The sequence below is a fragment of the Mesocricetus auratus genome, unplaced genomic scaffold, assembly GCF_017639785.1.
Source record: "Mesocricetus auratus isolate SY011 unplaced genomic scaffold, BCM_Maur_2.0 Super-Scaffold_100011, whole genome shotgun sequence".
Classification (NCBI taxonomy): domain Eukaryota; kingdom Metazoa; phylum Chordata; class Mammalia; order Rodentia; family Cricetidae; genus Mesocricetus; species Mesocricetus auratus.
Genome location: NW_024429195.1, coordinates 4,049,812 through 4,064,826, shown reverse-complemented (window position 1 = coordinate 4,064,826; position 15,015 = coordinate 4,049,812). Strand labels below are relative to the sequence as shown.

Genomic DNA, 15,015 nt, shown 5'->3' with positions numbered 1-15,015 from the left:
AACATAGCAAGCAGTTGTAAAGTTTGCCTCAATCCAAGACTGAAAACAAATTTAAGAACATACCTGTGTCTGGTTTACTGTAGGCATCAGTGAATGTAAAGGTATAATAATAAACTTATCTGAAAATTAAAAAATAAATTAAATTATTGATCCATTAAACATGTACGGCACATGTACGGAACAATATAAGCACTTGTTTATCAATTCTTTTCAAGATTCAAACTTTTCCTATTAATGTGTGTGTCTCTCTGGGTGTATATGACGTATGTATGGGTGCCTGTGAAGGCCAGAAGACTGAGCTGTGTGCCCCGGGAACTAAAGTCCGAGGCAGCTATCAGCCACCTGAGGTGGAGCAGTGGGAGCTGAGCTCGGATCCTCTGGAAAGCAGCGAGCGCTCCTAACCACTGAGCCAAGACTCCAGCCCCTGCCCACATCCTTACAATTTATAGTGCTGGGAGTCACCACTCTAAATCACATCCCTACGAGGCCAGCAACTGCACCCTACTACTAATAAAACCTCCACTGTGTGTGTGTGTGGGGGGGGGGGGGGGGATGAAAGTCCCTGAATGCCAATGTTATAATCTGAAAGCTCAATCTCATTAAGGAAGCTCAGAGAAGGGGTAAAATAATACTCATAAAACTAAAAAGTTTCATGATGTATGATCTTCACTTATAACTCAGGACTTCTAAAAACATTCAGTTTCTTAAAATAAAAAACCCAACAAGCTTAGACCACCAAATCCTATGCCAATGTAGTTCCATTACTAATAACTTCTTCAAATAAAAAAGGGGAGCAGACAATATATATTACACGAACTCAAGTAGCAGTCTTGGATTATAGTATAATACATTATAGAATACCTGATTTAAACATCACTTGTGACATCAAGAGATCATGTAAAGTGCTGATATTGTCCCAGCCTGGTAGAAAGACCAGTATTGCACCATCCTATATAGACAGGAAATCACTATAAGAGGCCCACATCAATAACCACACCAACATCAATTCTATACACACTTAAATACCCACTAAAATTAAAGAAGCTTTGAATTTTAGTTACTATTTATATGAATACAGATCCCCTTGAAAATTCAGAGTTATAATCCAGAGATAATTTTTCAGTCTTTTTTAAAGAAGTTAAATGTTTAAACATGTTATTTGAGGTTTCCTTCTAGTCCACTTTTTAAAAAGCATTTAGGAAAGTGAGTTTTTCATGGCTTTGATACATTAGTAAAATTAAAAACTGAATTGCTTAAAGAAAAACTAAACAAAACTAACCTCTTCTTCCAAAACAATGTATCGAATAAGGGCAGCAATCAAATTCAGATCAACTTTATCATCATCCATCCTTTCCAAAACATCCACGGTACTTGCAGAGTATCTACCAAGATTACACAGAAAGTCATGAAACGCTTGGTAATTTTTCTGTGGCTTAATCAGCTATAAAACCTTAAAGTTAACTCAGTCCGCATATGAACAACAATCTACAGATAAGAGAAAATTAACATTATTGGGATAATAAATAACGGGTAAGCCAAATCAGCAGTGTGCAGCTAGACTGAGATTCTCTCACGTCAAGCACACTCTCGGCTCCGCCATCCAACCACACACTCACCTCGTCCGCAGTTCCTTTATATAAAGCGGCCAGCGTTCTTTATAGATGGCCTCCTTCTCTTCCTTTTCCTGTCTGTTTACATGGCCCTGCATGAAACCCCTCTTGAACTGGGATCTATGTTCTTTTTGCTCTGGAGCATATCTAAAATATAAAGAGTATTATGTATTTCCCCACATTTGAAACATTATGGCTTTAAGAATATGACTTTTTACACTAGAGATTTCAAACCAGATTCTAAAGAATATTTTCACTATACTTTCCAGCAAATGTTACCCAAAATATTAACTCACTTTGTTAACACTAAAACTTCACATTTAAGATAAAAAGTATTCCCTACCAAAGTATATAAAATCTATATGCCATCTAAACAATCTAAATGAAAAATGATTTCTGAGATAACTTTCATCTTTAATTTTAAGCTTACTCCAAAATAAATTTTAATACAAGGTCTAAGTAAGACTTTTAATGACAGCTTAAGAGAACAACTTGGACTTTGAGAGTTTTTCCAAACCAAGCTGTGCAGAGAGTAAGAGCATAGAAAGTAAGATTTCTAAATGCCAGCAGTATTTCAACCCAAGGACTTGAAATTTCACACACTCCATGCGTATCAGATCCATGCTAGAAACTGCATAGTTCTGCTGTCACAGTTACAGCAAAAGGGAGAGCCAGTATGCGTCCTGTCTAGTGACACAGGGACACCATGGTGCTACACATACAGTCTGTTTTCGTAACAAAGGAAGTACACATGTCCAGGAAGTATTCGCTGGCATCGTGAGCTCTGAGAAAGAGCGGGAACAGGTGCTTTAACCCCAAAGGCTCTCAGACTTCGGAGGACAGCGTCTAGATGGACCGGGGAGGGTGAAAGAGTCAGATGGAGACCAGCTGTGGTCTTGTGGAAGGACTGGACTCCCAGGCTCCAGTCAGACTCACACACTTCATACTCCTCCACACACTAGCGTGAGAAGCTAAAAGGTGATAAAGTGCCTGGCATACAGTAAAGAATAAAATGTGGGAATCACCTTCCTCTTCAGACCATTGGCCAGGGTCTCCCTATGTCTTTAATACACACAAAGGCACCAACGTGAGGCTGACAAAGATCCCCATCAGAAGCGGAAGCAAGAGCTGGTTCTCTTCCCAGTGACGTCACACCATCAGAGGTAACCTCCAACGGCCCTCACGGTGCAGTCACGGCCGTCCCCACCCTTCCGTCTTCTTCACCTGGCCTTTGATTCTTTCCTCCTGTTTCCCTACCGGGCTCCCTTCTCATGGAAGGACACAACCTGGGCTTAAATCTCTACCCAAAGGACCATCCTCCTTCAGCTCCCCCAGCCATGAAGCTGGTCAGGGGATGGTGACCACACAGAAACCTTTTTGTTACATCAGTCCCTTTGCCAGAATTCCTTCATCTTTTCTGCCTTCCGGCAAGCATAAGAAAGCAATTTATTACCAGACATAAAGCAAAGTAGAACCAGCCTACAATCCACAACCCCAAGGAAGCTGGAACCCCCTTCCAGGAAGAGATGGAGGCAGGTGTGGAGATCCACAACTAACCATTAGGCCAACCTCCCAGAGCACAATCAAAGTGAGGGAGGAGAGATAACATGAACAAAGGAGTCGAGACCATGATGGGGAAACCCACAGGATCAGCTGGCCCGAGCCAGTGAGAGTCACTGACTCCCCAGTCAGCTGGAGAAGTGGCACAGGATGAACTAGGACCCTGAATACGGGTGACAGTGGTGAGGAGAGACAATATATGAAGACACACGGTGTCTATGGGGATATTTCTGGTTAAAGAACTGATTGAGAGTTTAGGGAGTGCTGTAGTCTCCAAGACACGGTCCTCAGACGTGAAAATACAGAAGTGTGGTCAGAGAAACAGACAAGACTATACATGAAAATATAAAAACTGGAAAAAGTCAGACACAGTGTCAGAGAAACAGACAAGACTATACGGTGAAAATATAAAAACTGGAAAAAGTCACACACGGTGTCAGAGAAACAGACAAGACTATACATGAAAATATAAAAACTGGAAAAAGTCAGACACGGTGTCAGAGAAACAGACAAGACTATACATGAAAATATAAAAACTGGAAAAAGTCACACACGGTGTCAGATATCGTTAAGGCCAGCACTGGAGAGGCAAAGAGACAATCTGAGTTTGAGGCTAGCCCGGTCTACATGGTGAATTCCAGGCTAGCCAGGGCTATATAGTGAGACCTTGCTGAAAAGAAACAACAACCAACTACCTGGGAAAAGCACAAGAAGCTTGGTGGGAAATCCCGTTAAAAAGGCAGGCAACAAGCTACAAAAGAATGAAAACCAGGCTGGAGACCAGAAGAGAGGTTCAGGCACTACAGACAGAGACACTGTAGGGAAAAGGTCCAGCCAAAAAAAACACCCTGAGCAGAGCCAAAGAAACACACTTTGTCCCCGGAATCAGGGCCAGTGAAAGAAATACACCCTGGCCCTAAAACTAGACCCAAAAGGCTAAAAAGGACCAGAGAAAGAAACACACTTTGGCCCTGAAACCAGAGCCAAATCGGACCCTAACCCTGTGCAGAAAACTAACCAGTCCTTGAGCAGAGCTCTAGCCAATCTGAGCTCAGCACTGAAATCTGACCAATCCCCACCCTGGACGCCCTATATAAACCCTGTGTCTGTTCAGCTTGGCTAGTCCATCTGTTTTCTTCTAATAAACGCTTTAGACCAGCTTTGGATGAAGATCTTCTTTTGCGGCGGAGCTGAGGCGACCCTGGGCAGAGCAGAGCGAGCAGGACTTTAACACTTGGGCCTGGGAAATCTTCACCTGGCAGAGCGGCGTTGTTACACTCAGTCTCCACTCTCGGGGAAGCAGACCAGAGCTGAACTGTAGCAACTTCGCCTGTCAGGAAACCCTCTCCTGCTGGAGCAAAACTGCAACACTGGGCCAACATCCCCAGCTGGAAAACCCTGTCCTGCAGGAGCAGAGCCAATACACTGGGGAAGCCTTTCCCTAAGGCTGGGCTGTAAGCTGCTATGCTTACTGTGGTTTGTGGTGGTCCTTGCTCCGGAGCTCCAGGATACCTTTCCACCTGAGCTGTGTAACATTCAGTAGTTTGTGACTCCCGAGTGCCAGAATACCTGTCCTATCCGATCCTCCCGAAACACTTACAATAACCAAACTCTGCTGTCCAAGGATCTTTAAAAATACCACCCACACTTGGAAATATCATTAAGTAAAATGAGAAATCTGGAGTTTTTTTAAGACATCAAGGTATTTTCATTTGTGGCCAAGTTTAGCATTAGATTTGAGAGGATTTTGTCAATGATGAATGATAATAAATCTGACACAGGAAGATGAATATATTAGTATTTTTTAACTGATTTTACTGCCTAATGTTTACCTTATTTTTTCAATGATATCTTCCAAAAGATATTCCACAACTGGAAAAGTAAAACCAGGTATATGTATCATAGGACAGTTACCTATAATAGCAGAGAAAAACATAATCATTACTTTGCATTCAATATTCAAAATTAAAAATCAACACAACTATGACAGTAAAATATTCTTAACCTAAGAAACAGTTCTGCATTATATCTTCTACTTTTCCTACCCAACTTTAAAAAAGCCTAGTTCTAATAGTTATTTTACATCTACAAACTGTACAAAGTGCTCATAGTTATAAAAAACAACACTGTATACTAAAGAGTCATTTTAGATTGAACTCAAAATACATTAAAAACCTATTTCAGATTGTAAAATGATGAGTCCTAGTTTTACTGACAAACTAAGTAAAAAGCATTAATCTTTGTGTCACTGGGGGTTAATAGAAAGTTAAAGCAGAAACTAATCAACTATTAAACTGTTTCCATCTTAAGCTAACTAACAGATTATCTCTGTCATTGAAATGCTATTTGTGTCCCCTAACAAGCAAGTCAAGCACACAATAAACAAATGCCAAGCAGACCAGAGGCCAGAGGGCCTGAGCGGCTGTCCCTGCCGCGTACCTCACCTGCACAGCACGGAGTTAAAGTCACATCAAATCTAGTACCTCATTTGCTACATTTCATTTTCTTGTCCTTCCCCAAAATATTTGTTGTTGTTATAAGGAGGAAAGACACTGAAGAATATTCTACAGAATGCATTTTTCGGAGTAGTGAAGTCTAGTTTCAGGATCTTTGCTAATTATGCAATGATAATCCCTGTTAATTGTGCAACCTTGGATAAGTTATTTAACAGTTCTGAGGCTGCATTGTCATTTGCAGAACTGACGCAATACCAGTATCGACTTGCAAGATTTTACAAGAAAACAGTGAAGACAAATTGCTAACTACTACCTGACACACTGAAGTCACTTCCTAAGGGAGCACTAATATTATCATTGGCAAACTGTAAACCTAGCCTATGATGGTACATAGACACCACAGGGGGTTTGCACACGCCCACACACACACACACACACACACGCACGCGCACACACACACACACGGACAAAGTTATAAACACTTTCAATCCTGCAGTTTGATTTCTATGATGCCACCTCATTGTCTGCTGACAGCACCAAGAAACTAGGTATCTTCACAGTGAAAGAAAAGTGATGCTACTATTTAAAAAGCAGGCTTGGGTTTTCATCTAGAAAACTAGACTACACAGTTAAAATACAACAAATTAGTCAACACTCAATTTTATTATAACTACCACTGTGTAATTTTTTTTGTCTTGAAGTTAAATCTACCGATTTTTCTGAAACCTCTTTTAGCACAATTATCAAATTTTACTCACCAAAATATTCTGAAAATTTCTCAGCATTCAGTGTTGCACTCATCAATATTACTTTCAGGTCAGATCGAAAATTGAGAAGATCTTTAATAATAGTCATTAAAACATCTGACTGTAGATTCCTTTCATGAATTTCATCAAGTACAATGTGGCTAACACTGGACAAACGCCTAGAAGAAAGTGTGAAATCTGTAACAGTTCGAAACTCAAAGCAACCATTTTTAGCAACACAGTCCCGTTTAACAATGATACCTTAGGGCACCTGCGAGTGTTTGTGTTTACGTAACTTTGGAGAGGGTGAGAAAGTGCCTCATGTAGCCAAGGCTGGACTTGAGTTCCTGAGCCACCCCCGCCTTCATCTCTCAAGTGCTGAGGTTATAAGCATAAGCTAGCACACTCAGTTCTTAGCTAACATTTATTATTTCTTTCCTGAAACATACTCACGAGTCTGACTGGAGCCACTGAAGAATGATTCCTGTTGTACAGTATAAGATAGAGCCCTGTCTCCTTGGCAACCGACTGTGAACAAAGATACAAGCTATTAATTCTTGGTTTTCTTTTCCAAGAAAGTACTAAGTTCCACAAAAGTTTGAGAAAAATCTTTATGCTTCTACCACAAGGAAGTAAAGGAAACTACTACTCTTAAGTTTACTTTGATATTGACATTATTTCTTTCTCACAGGTATAACCTTTACCATTCAAAGGTTGAATGAATTTATGGGCTCTAAGTTTCTAGTTCAGTAAAGACAATTCTGTTCATGTAAACAGATTTAGCAACCTGAGCTCTAGGAAAGGATTGAAGAAGTTTTACAGAGGTAGATAATGGAGTTAGTGACACATTGTTAACAGACTCTATAAAGGGGTAGACAGGCAGTATCAAAGGGTACAGGACACCAGCTCATTTAGCGGGAACAACAGTCCACCACTAAAGCATGATTTCAAATCAGTCCTTAGTATGAAAGCACATTTCTAAAATGGTGCTTTTAGGGTTCAGAGAGGAGTTCACGGCAGCAAGCCAATTAGTACTGACACTGCTTTAACCATTAATTCTAGGGGAACTCATTTTCTAGTCCTCTACCTCCTACAGGTTTCTTCTCAATAAACTCTGCTTGCTTGTCCTTCAAAACATATGAAAGGGCCCTAATTCAACCCCCAAGACTCAGGTGGTAAATATAACTGACTCTTGCATGTTGTCCTCTGACAGACAGACAGACAGATACACACATACCATATGCCATGGTACATATATACACATGCATACACATAAATAAATATAATTTAAAATATTGAAATAAATGTCAATTCTAATAACAAGAATCAACATAAAAGAGGCGAAAATGTTTTCCTGATTTCAACATTTCACTACCTGTATACAAAAAGTGAACCAAAGTGAACACTGTTTACCTCTGGAGACGAATCTGGTATCCAGTACTATTACCATTGCCGCAAGATTCTGCCCTTTCTGCAGCTACTCTCTCAGCAACCTTTAATTTAAAAAAGTTGTAAATAAAATACAAATTCCTTTAGACAGATGTACTTAACTGTCATGAAAATCTGGGGTTGTTAAACAGTAACTGATTTTCAAATGAGGTTAGAAACTAGACACTCATTGATGTCCTAGGTCCCTAAAACCATGTGGTGTTTTCTTTGAGCATGGCACACGGCCAGCTTCTTTTGTTTAGTTATCATTTATCCTTATAAAGACCTTCAAGACCAAATTCTCTCTCATTTCATCATCATTTTCCAAACATCTTTCTTTCCATGACATCCTATAATTACTTTCTTTTTGATTTGTCTGCTATAGTCCACAGTCCAAACTTGGAAATTGCAATTTGAAATTAAGTACATGTTGATAATTTCTTATTTATTCTTCTATTTGTTGTTCTTTTGTGTGTAACAGAAACTGCTAACTCCTAGTCCTGGCTGGTTGTTTTCAAGGGTCATGACTACCAAAAACAAAATGGAAAATGAAATTTAATTATAATCCCTGCTGACTTCCATTACGTCCTGCGATGGTGGGCTGACAGATCACCTGTGCTAAACGACGGGGCAGCACAAGAGACATCTGAAACAACATCTACTTCCTCCCCGATGTGGTTTCTCTGAGGAGCTTCATTCAGACCTCACAAGTCCATATAAAACAGCTGCAATGAGACACGGTTTCCCATTTCACCACTATTCACATACTTCAACGCTGAGGAACAGACCTCCAAAAGAACACTGAGTAAGCCTCATGGCAGAAGTTAAAGCACCCCGAGAGGACTGCAGCATCTCGTCAGGTCTGTGAACAGTTTACTGGCTTTTCATTCTTTGCATTTGTATTGGAACTAATTAATCTTGAGCTTGCGAGCATCTACTATTGATGAAAGAGATGTCATCCACTTTTAGGTATTCCTTATTAAATATTTACTAATTAAGCATTTGCTCTCACAGGGACACTTCCTAAGTATAGTAAAGAATTACTATTATATATTATATATTAGAGTTATATTAAAGAATTATTGCAAATCTTAAAAAGCAGTTAAGTTCAATCAAAATTCCTTAGAGAGGAAAGAATTTCCACGAGTGCGAGCTCACTTACTGAAATGGCACTGATTCTTCTCGGCTGAGTGCACACTATTCTGCAGGCAGACCCTTTTCCTCTTTCAATGTAGTCATCCAAGATGAACTGCGTAACCTGCGTGGTCTTGCCACAGCCCGTTTCACCACTTATTACCGTTACCTGATGGTTACTGATTAGATTTACCAGCTCCTAGTTCAAAAGAGAAAACGAGTGAAGAGCGGCACATGCTGACCGAGGTCTGAAAAAGTGAAACTCTCCAACTGAAGTAAAGATAAGTTAATTATGCATCAGAGAAAATAACATCTCAAAAACTTAAGATGCACACTAACGTTGTTCATACTAACAATTCACCCTATTAACAAGACCGTCACCCTACTACATTAAGAATGTTATATATAGCATATATATACATATATATATATAAAACTTATTTAAATATTTCCTATCTACTCTAACAATGTATATAATGAGAACAAGTTTCAAGTTTAAACACTAAAAAAGCTGGTAAACATTTGATCCTCAAAGGCCAGGACTCCTGCATCTGTAGGACTAAAGCACAGATGAAAAATTTTTGAAGAAGCAATTACACTTACACTGAACTTGTCATAATTCCCTACACAATATTATTAGAGGGAAGTATTGTGGGTAATCTAGAGATGACTTAAACTACACAGGAGAATGTGTATAGCTTATATGAAAATATACTATCATTTTATATAAAGTACTTGAACATCTGAAGGCTGTGGAACCCAAAGGCCTAGAACCCATCCCCACAGACACTGAGGGCTGTGCTCAGCCACGGGACGTATCTCATTCATTCAACAAATAGCTTCTGGCTGCCAGTGTATCGGCAGGTGTTGCTCCACATCAAGAGATACAGAATAAGCAAAACAGACCCTGGCCTCAAGAACTTACATTAGACTAGGAGGGGAACACACACAGAGATGTCAGATGGTAATAGGCGCTATGAAAAGCAAAGAAAAAGAAAAAATAAATAAATAAGGTTGGGAGGACAGAGCCAGATAAAGGACTATGTTAGTCTATGCAGGGGGTGTGATGAAATGGGCCACTCCATTATAACACTATTCTTGGAAATTTAATTCAAGTTTAACCCAAGTGCTTGGTCTTCAGTTAAGAGCACCATAATCTTCCAGAGACACATATGGAAATTCTACTTTTTAACCTCCAAAGAATTTAATAGTCTTTGGACAACAATACCAGAAAACTGCTTCATATATTTTTAAGAGCTCTAGGACATTCATTCAGCTGCCCCATGGGAGAAGGTTCTCAAAGTGGAGTTTCTTTTAAAAACTATGGTTAACTTTTGTGCAAATCAAAGAGTACAAAGCATGTTTTACCTTTTGCATTCCATATGAAGGCAGCTTTTTTCTGAAATGCTGAAATTTAAACAAAAAGCATTCTCAGAATAAACATCATCAAGTTATAATCAGAACAGATCATAGGTAAATGTGTTAGACAACAATATTTTAATTATTTTATAGTGCATGTGAAATATCATGACTTAAACAGAATTACAAGACATTTATTAGAATTGTGTTCATCGAGGTTAGAAACTGCTACGTGACTCATCACCTAGTAATTCAGTAACAACCTCTAAATTCTTTTATCACGTTACTCTATACACTCATCACAGATTAACTGTCTACATCGTTCTTTTCCCTGCTCATTCATACACCACTTACTAATGCAAAGGTAACCAATTCTTTGTTCGTAATGTAAAAGTTCTCTCAGCCAGTCACTTCATAAATCTCACCAGGGTCCAAATCATATTGTTCCTCATGGGAATCAAACAGCTACACAATTTGGAGGCTGGGAAAACCTCAGCTAATCTACTCTAATAAGAAATTCAACCTTGACCAAAGCAACCAATGGGTTAATCCCTTCTCACAGATTTGATATTGTGCCTTCTCAAAAACAGCAATAACTATTTATAAGATATGGACCTCAGGATACCCTTAGTATTTCTCTACATATTTATGTGTGCACATTTGAAGATCTGATCATATCTATATCTAGAACATTCACAAATCATACAATTTTACATATTGACTCAAGGGGGGGACTTTAAATAGCTTGTCTGGCACACATAATTTGTACAACTTCAGTCCTCATTGTGGGAGTACAATTAAATGCTGGTAAACATAAAAGGGATCATCTAGCTTTTGAAAATTTAAGTTTTATCATCTATAAAAGAAAGACGTCCTGAGCTGGAAGAAACGTCACAATTCTTACAGTTTAAGCGTCTGAACTGACATTCCTCACTAGCTGGCCTAGAAAACTGTTCTCAAAGGCATTAGATTCTCAAGCACTTCTCAACACATGCATCTGTGAATGAGATACAACACCGTAGGTGCTACGGAATTCCCACGCTGCTTTTCTCTGCCACTAAAGAAAAGACTTGCCACAGGGGTGTCCTGGTGAGACATGGCGCTCCACCACACCTAGCACTGAACCTTCAACCACAACTCCATCCTCTCCAGGGTGGGACAACAGTGACTGGGGTCCCACCGTGTGGTTTCCATTACCTGCATCTCTATATACCGAGGGTCCGCTTTTTTCTTTTGTAAATCTTCCAATAATTGCTGGTCTAAGCCTACATTTGGCTCATTTTCTTGCAATAAGTACTCAGAATCTCGGTCAATGTATGATTTGTCTGTGATCCTAAACGTCTTTTTTTCTTGGTTCAGCGATTTCTTTTCCTGGTTGTCAAATTTCTTCTCTGAGCTAGTCTTTTTCTCTGAAGACACTTCTGTGCCGTACCTATAACCACAGAATAAAGAGCACAAGGACCAGATGAAGAGTGACTCGGGACATGGATCTAAACAAGCGTTATGGTCTCCAACCCTGAAAGCAATGCAATGTAGCTATGAATCATACTGAAATTTTCCAACACATTCAGACTTCTCCCTACTTTTACATGGATTATTACCAGATAACTAATTCCCTGAGGCACTTAAATCAAAATCCACACAACAGTCATCCATCCTTGGCAGTCATTTCTACTGTTTTACCTTTCTTGATTTTTCAAGGGTTAGTTTACTTTACAACTTCTTTTTTTGCCTCCTTACAGTTTCCAAAATACAATTTTTCCTATAAATATGGTTTTGCAACCATCTGAAACAGCAGCAAGCTAATTCTATGTAGACCTGCCCCACAGAAGAGTTTTAGAAAGGGAAGATACAGGTAGGAGACACAAGTAACAATATCTCACTCTGACATTTAGGGAATATGCTATCTAAAATTCCTCCTTCTTAGAGTCAGGTGGGGTGGCACACACCTTTAATCCCAGCACTTAGGAGGAAGAAGCAGATGATCTCTGAGTTCAAGCCTACCCTGGGCTACAGAATGGGTTCCAATACAGTCAAGGCAACACACAGAAATCCTATCTCAAAAAACAAAACAAAACCATTTTTGTCTGTCTTCAAATCTCTTTGTGCTACACTTAAAAAGATTCTTGAAGACTAACTGTGACTCAGTATAAAGACTAAAGACGGTAGGTTTTTTGTTGTTGTTTTGTTTTGTCTAGCCAATGCTATAGCAAATTTTTTCTTTTCAATATTCTTTATGAGAACATTTTTATTTTACCCATGATCCTCAGGAGCAAACCAGGATATCTGTGCTTCTGAATCTTTATCATTCTTAGATTGCACGGAATTCAGCAGCTGCACAATTTGTTCTTCTCGTCGTTCATCCATGTTTACTACAGCTCTCTATTTTTAAAAAAATTGTTATCTGTTAATACAAACATGCATAAAATTACATCTAAAGGCCCTAAATAAAAATCCTCTTCACCAAGAACACAAAGTAAAAGCATCCCTTCAATTTCACCACCCCTAAAGCCAATGTTCCAGTTTTTCTTTCTTCCTAATCAACCTGCTGCCAAATGTTCCATTTCTTTATCCTTCCATTTCTCGACACCCTACTGGAGTGTTTTACTAACCCACCTCCAGAGTGGGCCTTCATGAAAATCTTTATGACGCCCATGCACGGCCTGCCACTTTCAATGCATACACTCTTCTTCCCGCCTCCGGATAGTCTGCCTTGGGTTCCCCCCAGCCTTCTCTTCCTCTGATCATCAGTGCCGCACATTTTACAGACCAGCAGTGCAGCATCATTCGCTCATGTATTTCTTTCCTGCTAGTACAATGCAAAGGTGTCCAGCTCCCCACAGCAGCATTCAAAACCCATGTGTGCAACAGGGTCAAAAAAAAGGTGGGGGAGGGGGCTTGATTCTCAAAAACATGTGATAAAGTATTAAGATAGATTTTAAAAGCTCCAAGAAAGCTTCTATGAAAACGGGGTGGTTAAGTGGGAAAGAATAAACTGGTTTATGTCTTATTACGTTTTATCTACTATTGAAAGTGTTTTTCATTAAATCACCCGAAAAAATGCCATCCCGAAAGCTTCTTTGCAATGATCTACTTTTCTTTTTCATTAGAACCGGTCTTTCAAAAAATCATGACACTTCCTACACTACAGATTTTCAAGATACAAATCACACTGACAATCATCCCCTGATGAGATTTAGCCAAGCACTGCCCTGCGGGGTCTGCCTGCGTTTCGGGGACGGTGGTTACCGACTCCACAGAAAAACTGAGATGCAGAAACCAAAGGGAGAGGAGGCGGGGGGGGCGTGCAATGCATTTTTTTCACGTTGATAGCACTGTCAGCTATACTACTCTTGTCTCAGAGATCCACATCTCAAGACAGGGGCGCTACTGCTTCCGTTGGCGGCTCCAGGGGCCAACAACTTAAAGAGGAGTCGTGCCGGTCAGCCCACCGAGGGCAGTGATGCCATCCCTAACGAGCAGAGCCGGCTTCGGCTGCAATCCGCATTTAGCACGCTTGCCCAGTCCTCCAGCAGAGCACGTCCTGGGGCTGCAGGCGGGATGGATGGCTCGGGTAAACCCGGGGATGACTCGGGTGACCCCGGGGCTGCAGGCGGAGACCCGGGGCTGCAGGCGGCACGGATGGATGGGTCGGGTGACCCCGGGGCTGCACTGGTGATGGCTCGGGTAAACCCGAGGATGACTCGGGTGGCCCCGGGGCTGCAGGCGGAGACCCGGGGCTGCAGGCGGCATGGATGGATGGCTCGGGTGACCCCGGGGCTGCAGGCGGAGACCCGGGGCTGCAGGCGGGAGTGATGGCTCGGGTGACCCCGGGGATGACTAGGGTGGTGCTGGCTCCGGAGTCAGGGAGCCGCTCGCCCTCACGTCACCGCGGCGGAGGTTGCACCGCAGCTCGAGCAACCAACGCGGCCGAGGGCCCCCGGCTGGGCGGGCGCAGCGCGTCCCGCCTCGGCCTCCGTACCTCCTGCCGCTCGGCCTCCTTGTTCTTCTGCGTCTGCTTCTTGGCGTACCACAGGCCGATCTCGCGGCCCTTGAGGTGTCCGGGATGCCGGCCCCGGCCCCCGCGGCCCCCGCCGCCTCCTCCGCCTGGGCCCCGGTTCCCTCCGCCGCCAGAGCCCTGGCCGGAGCCCCGCGGGCCGGCGTCGCGGCCCCAGCCCTGGTGGTAGTCGTAGCTCATCGTCCCGGACGACCACCGGCCCCACCGCGAAAAGCAACCGCTGACAATGGCGACCGGGCCCGGAAGCGGGAGCACACGCACGCCTGCTCCGCTTCCGGCGCCCGGGCGCGAGAGGGCGGGCCGTTGACGGAGTGTCACAAGCAGGCGCTTCCGGCGCGACGTCGTCGCGCACGGAGGCGGGGAAAGAGGGTGGGGCTCGGAGGGTGGGGCTCAGAGGAGGGTGGGGCTTGACTTGGATGCTGGGATTGCCCGGTGGGCGGCCCGGCGCTACCAAGAGAATTTAGAACCCAGCCCGGGATCTGAGTGTGGACATCTGAGTGGGTTTGTTTGTTTGTTTGTTTGTTTTTTAAGCATTTTGTTTATTTAATTAAATTTGTGTGCCTTTGGGGTTTTGACCCCCAGCGTCAGGGTCCCCTGGAGCTGGAGGAGTCAGACAGGTGGGTGAGCCGCCCTGTGGGTGCTGGGACTTGAACCCCGGGTCGTCCTTGAAGAGCAGCCTAATTAACTTAGTAAAAGAAATGCTA

The 15,015-nt window shown here is 42.1% G+C and overlaps 1 protein-coding gene across 1 annotated transcript in view; it reads right to left on the bottom strand.

Annotated features, from left to right (window-relative positions):
• Window positions 1-14,593, bottom strand: part of Dhx36 (DEAH-box helicase 36) — a 36,390-nt gene extending 21,797 nt beyond the window's left edge. The window contains exons 1-13 of the mRNA XM_005077926.4: window positions 14,276-14,593; window positions 12,551-12,675; window positions 11,491-11,725; window positions 10,303-10,341; window positions 8,963-9,133; window positions 7,786-7,865; window positions 6,826-6,900; window positions 6,385-6,551; window positions 5,003-5,084; window positions 1,617-1,757; window positions 1,280-1,382; window positions 862-949; window positions 64-119 (exon numbers count right to left, since the gene is read on the bottom strand). Of these exons, the coding sequence (XP_005077983.1) occupies window positions 64-119; window positions 862-949; window positions 1,280-1,382; window positions 1,617-1,757; window positions 5,003-5,084; window positions 6,385-6,551; window positions 6,826-6,900; window positions 7,786-7,865; window positions 8,963-9,133; window positions 10,303-10,341; window positions 11,491-11,725; window positions 12,551-12,675; window positions 14,276-14,491 (1,578 nt within the window). The 5' untranslated portion in view covers window positions 14,492-14,593. The remainder of the gene's footprint in view (window positions 1-63; window positions 120-861; window positions 950-1,279; window positions 1,383-1,616; window positions 1,758-5,002; window positions 5,085-6,384; window positions 6,552-6,825; window positions 6,901-7,785; window positions 7,866-8,962; window positions 9,134-10,302; window positions 10,342-11,490; window positions 11,726-12,550; window positions 12,676-14,275) is intronic.
• Window positions 14,594-15,015: the final 422 nt, after the last annotated feature.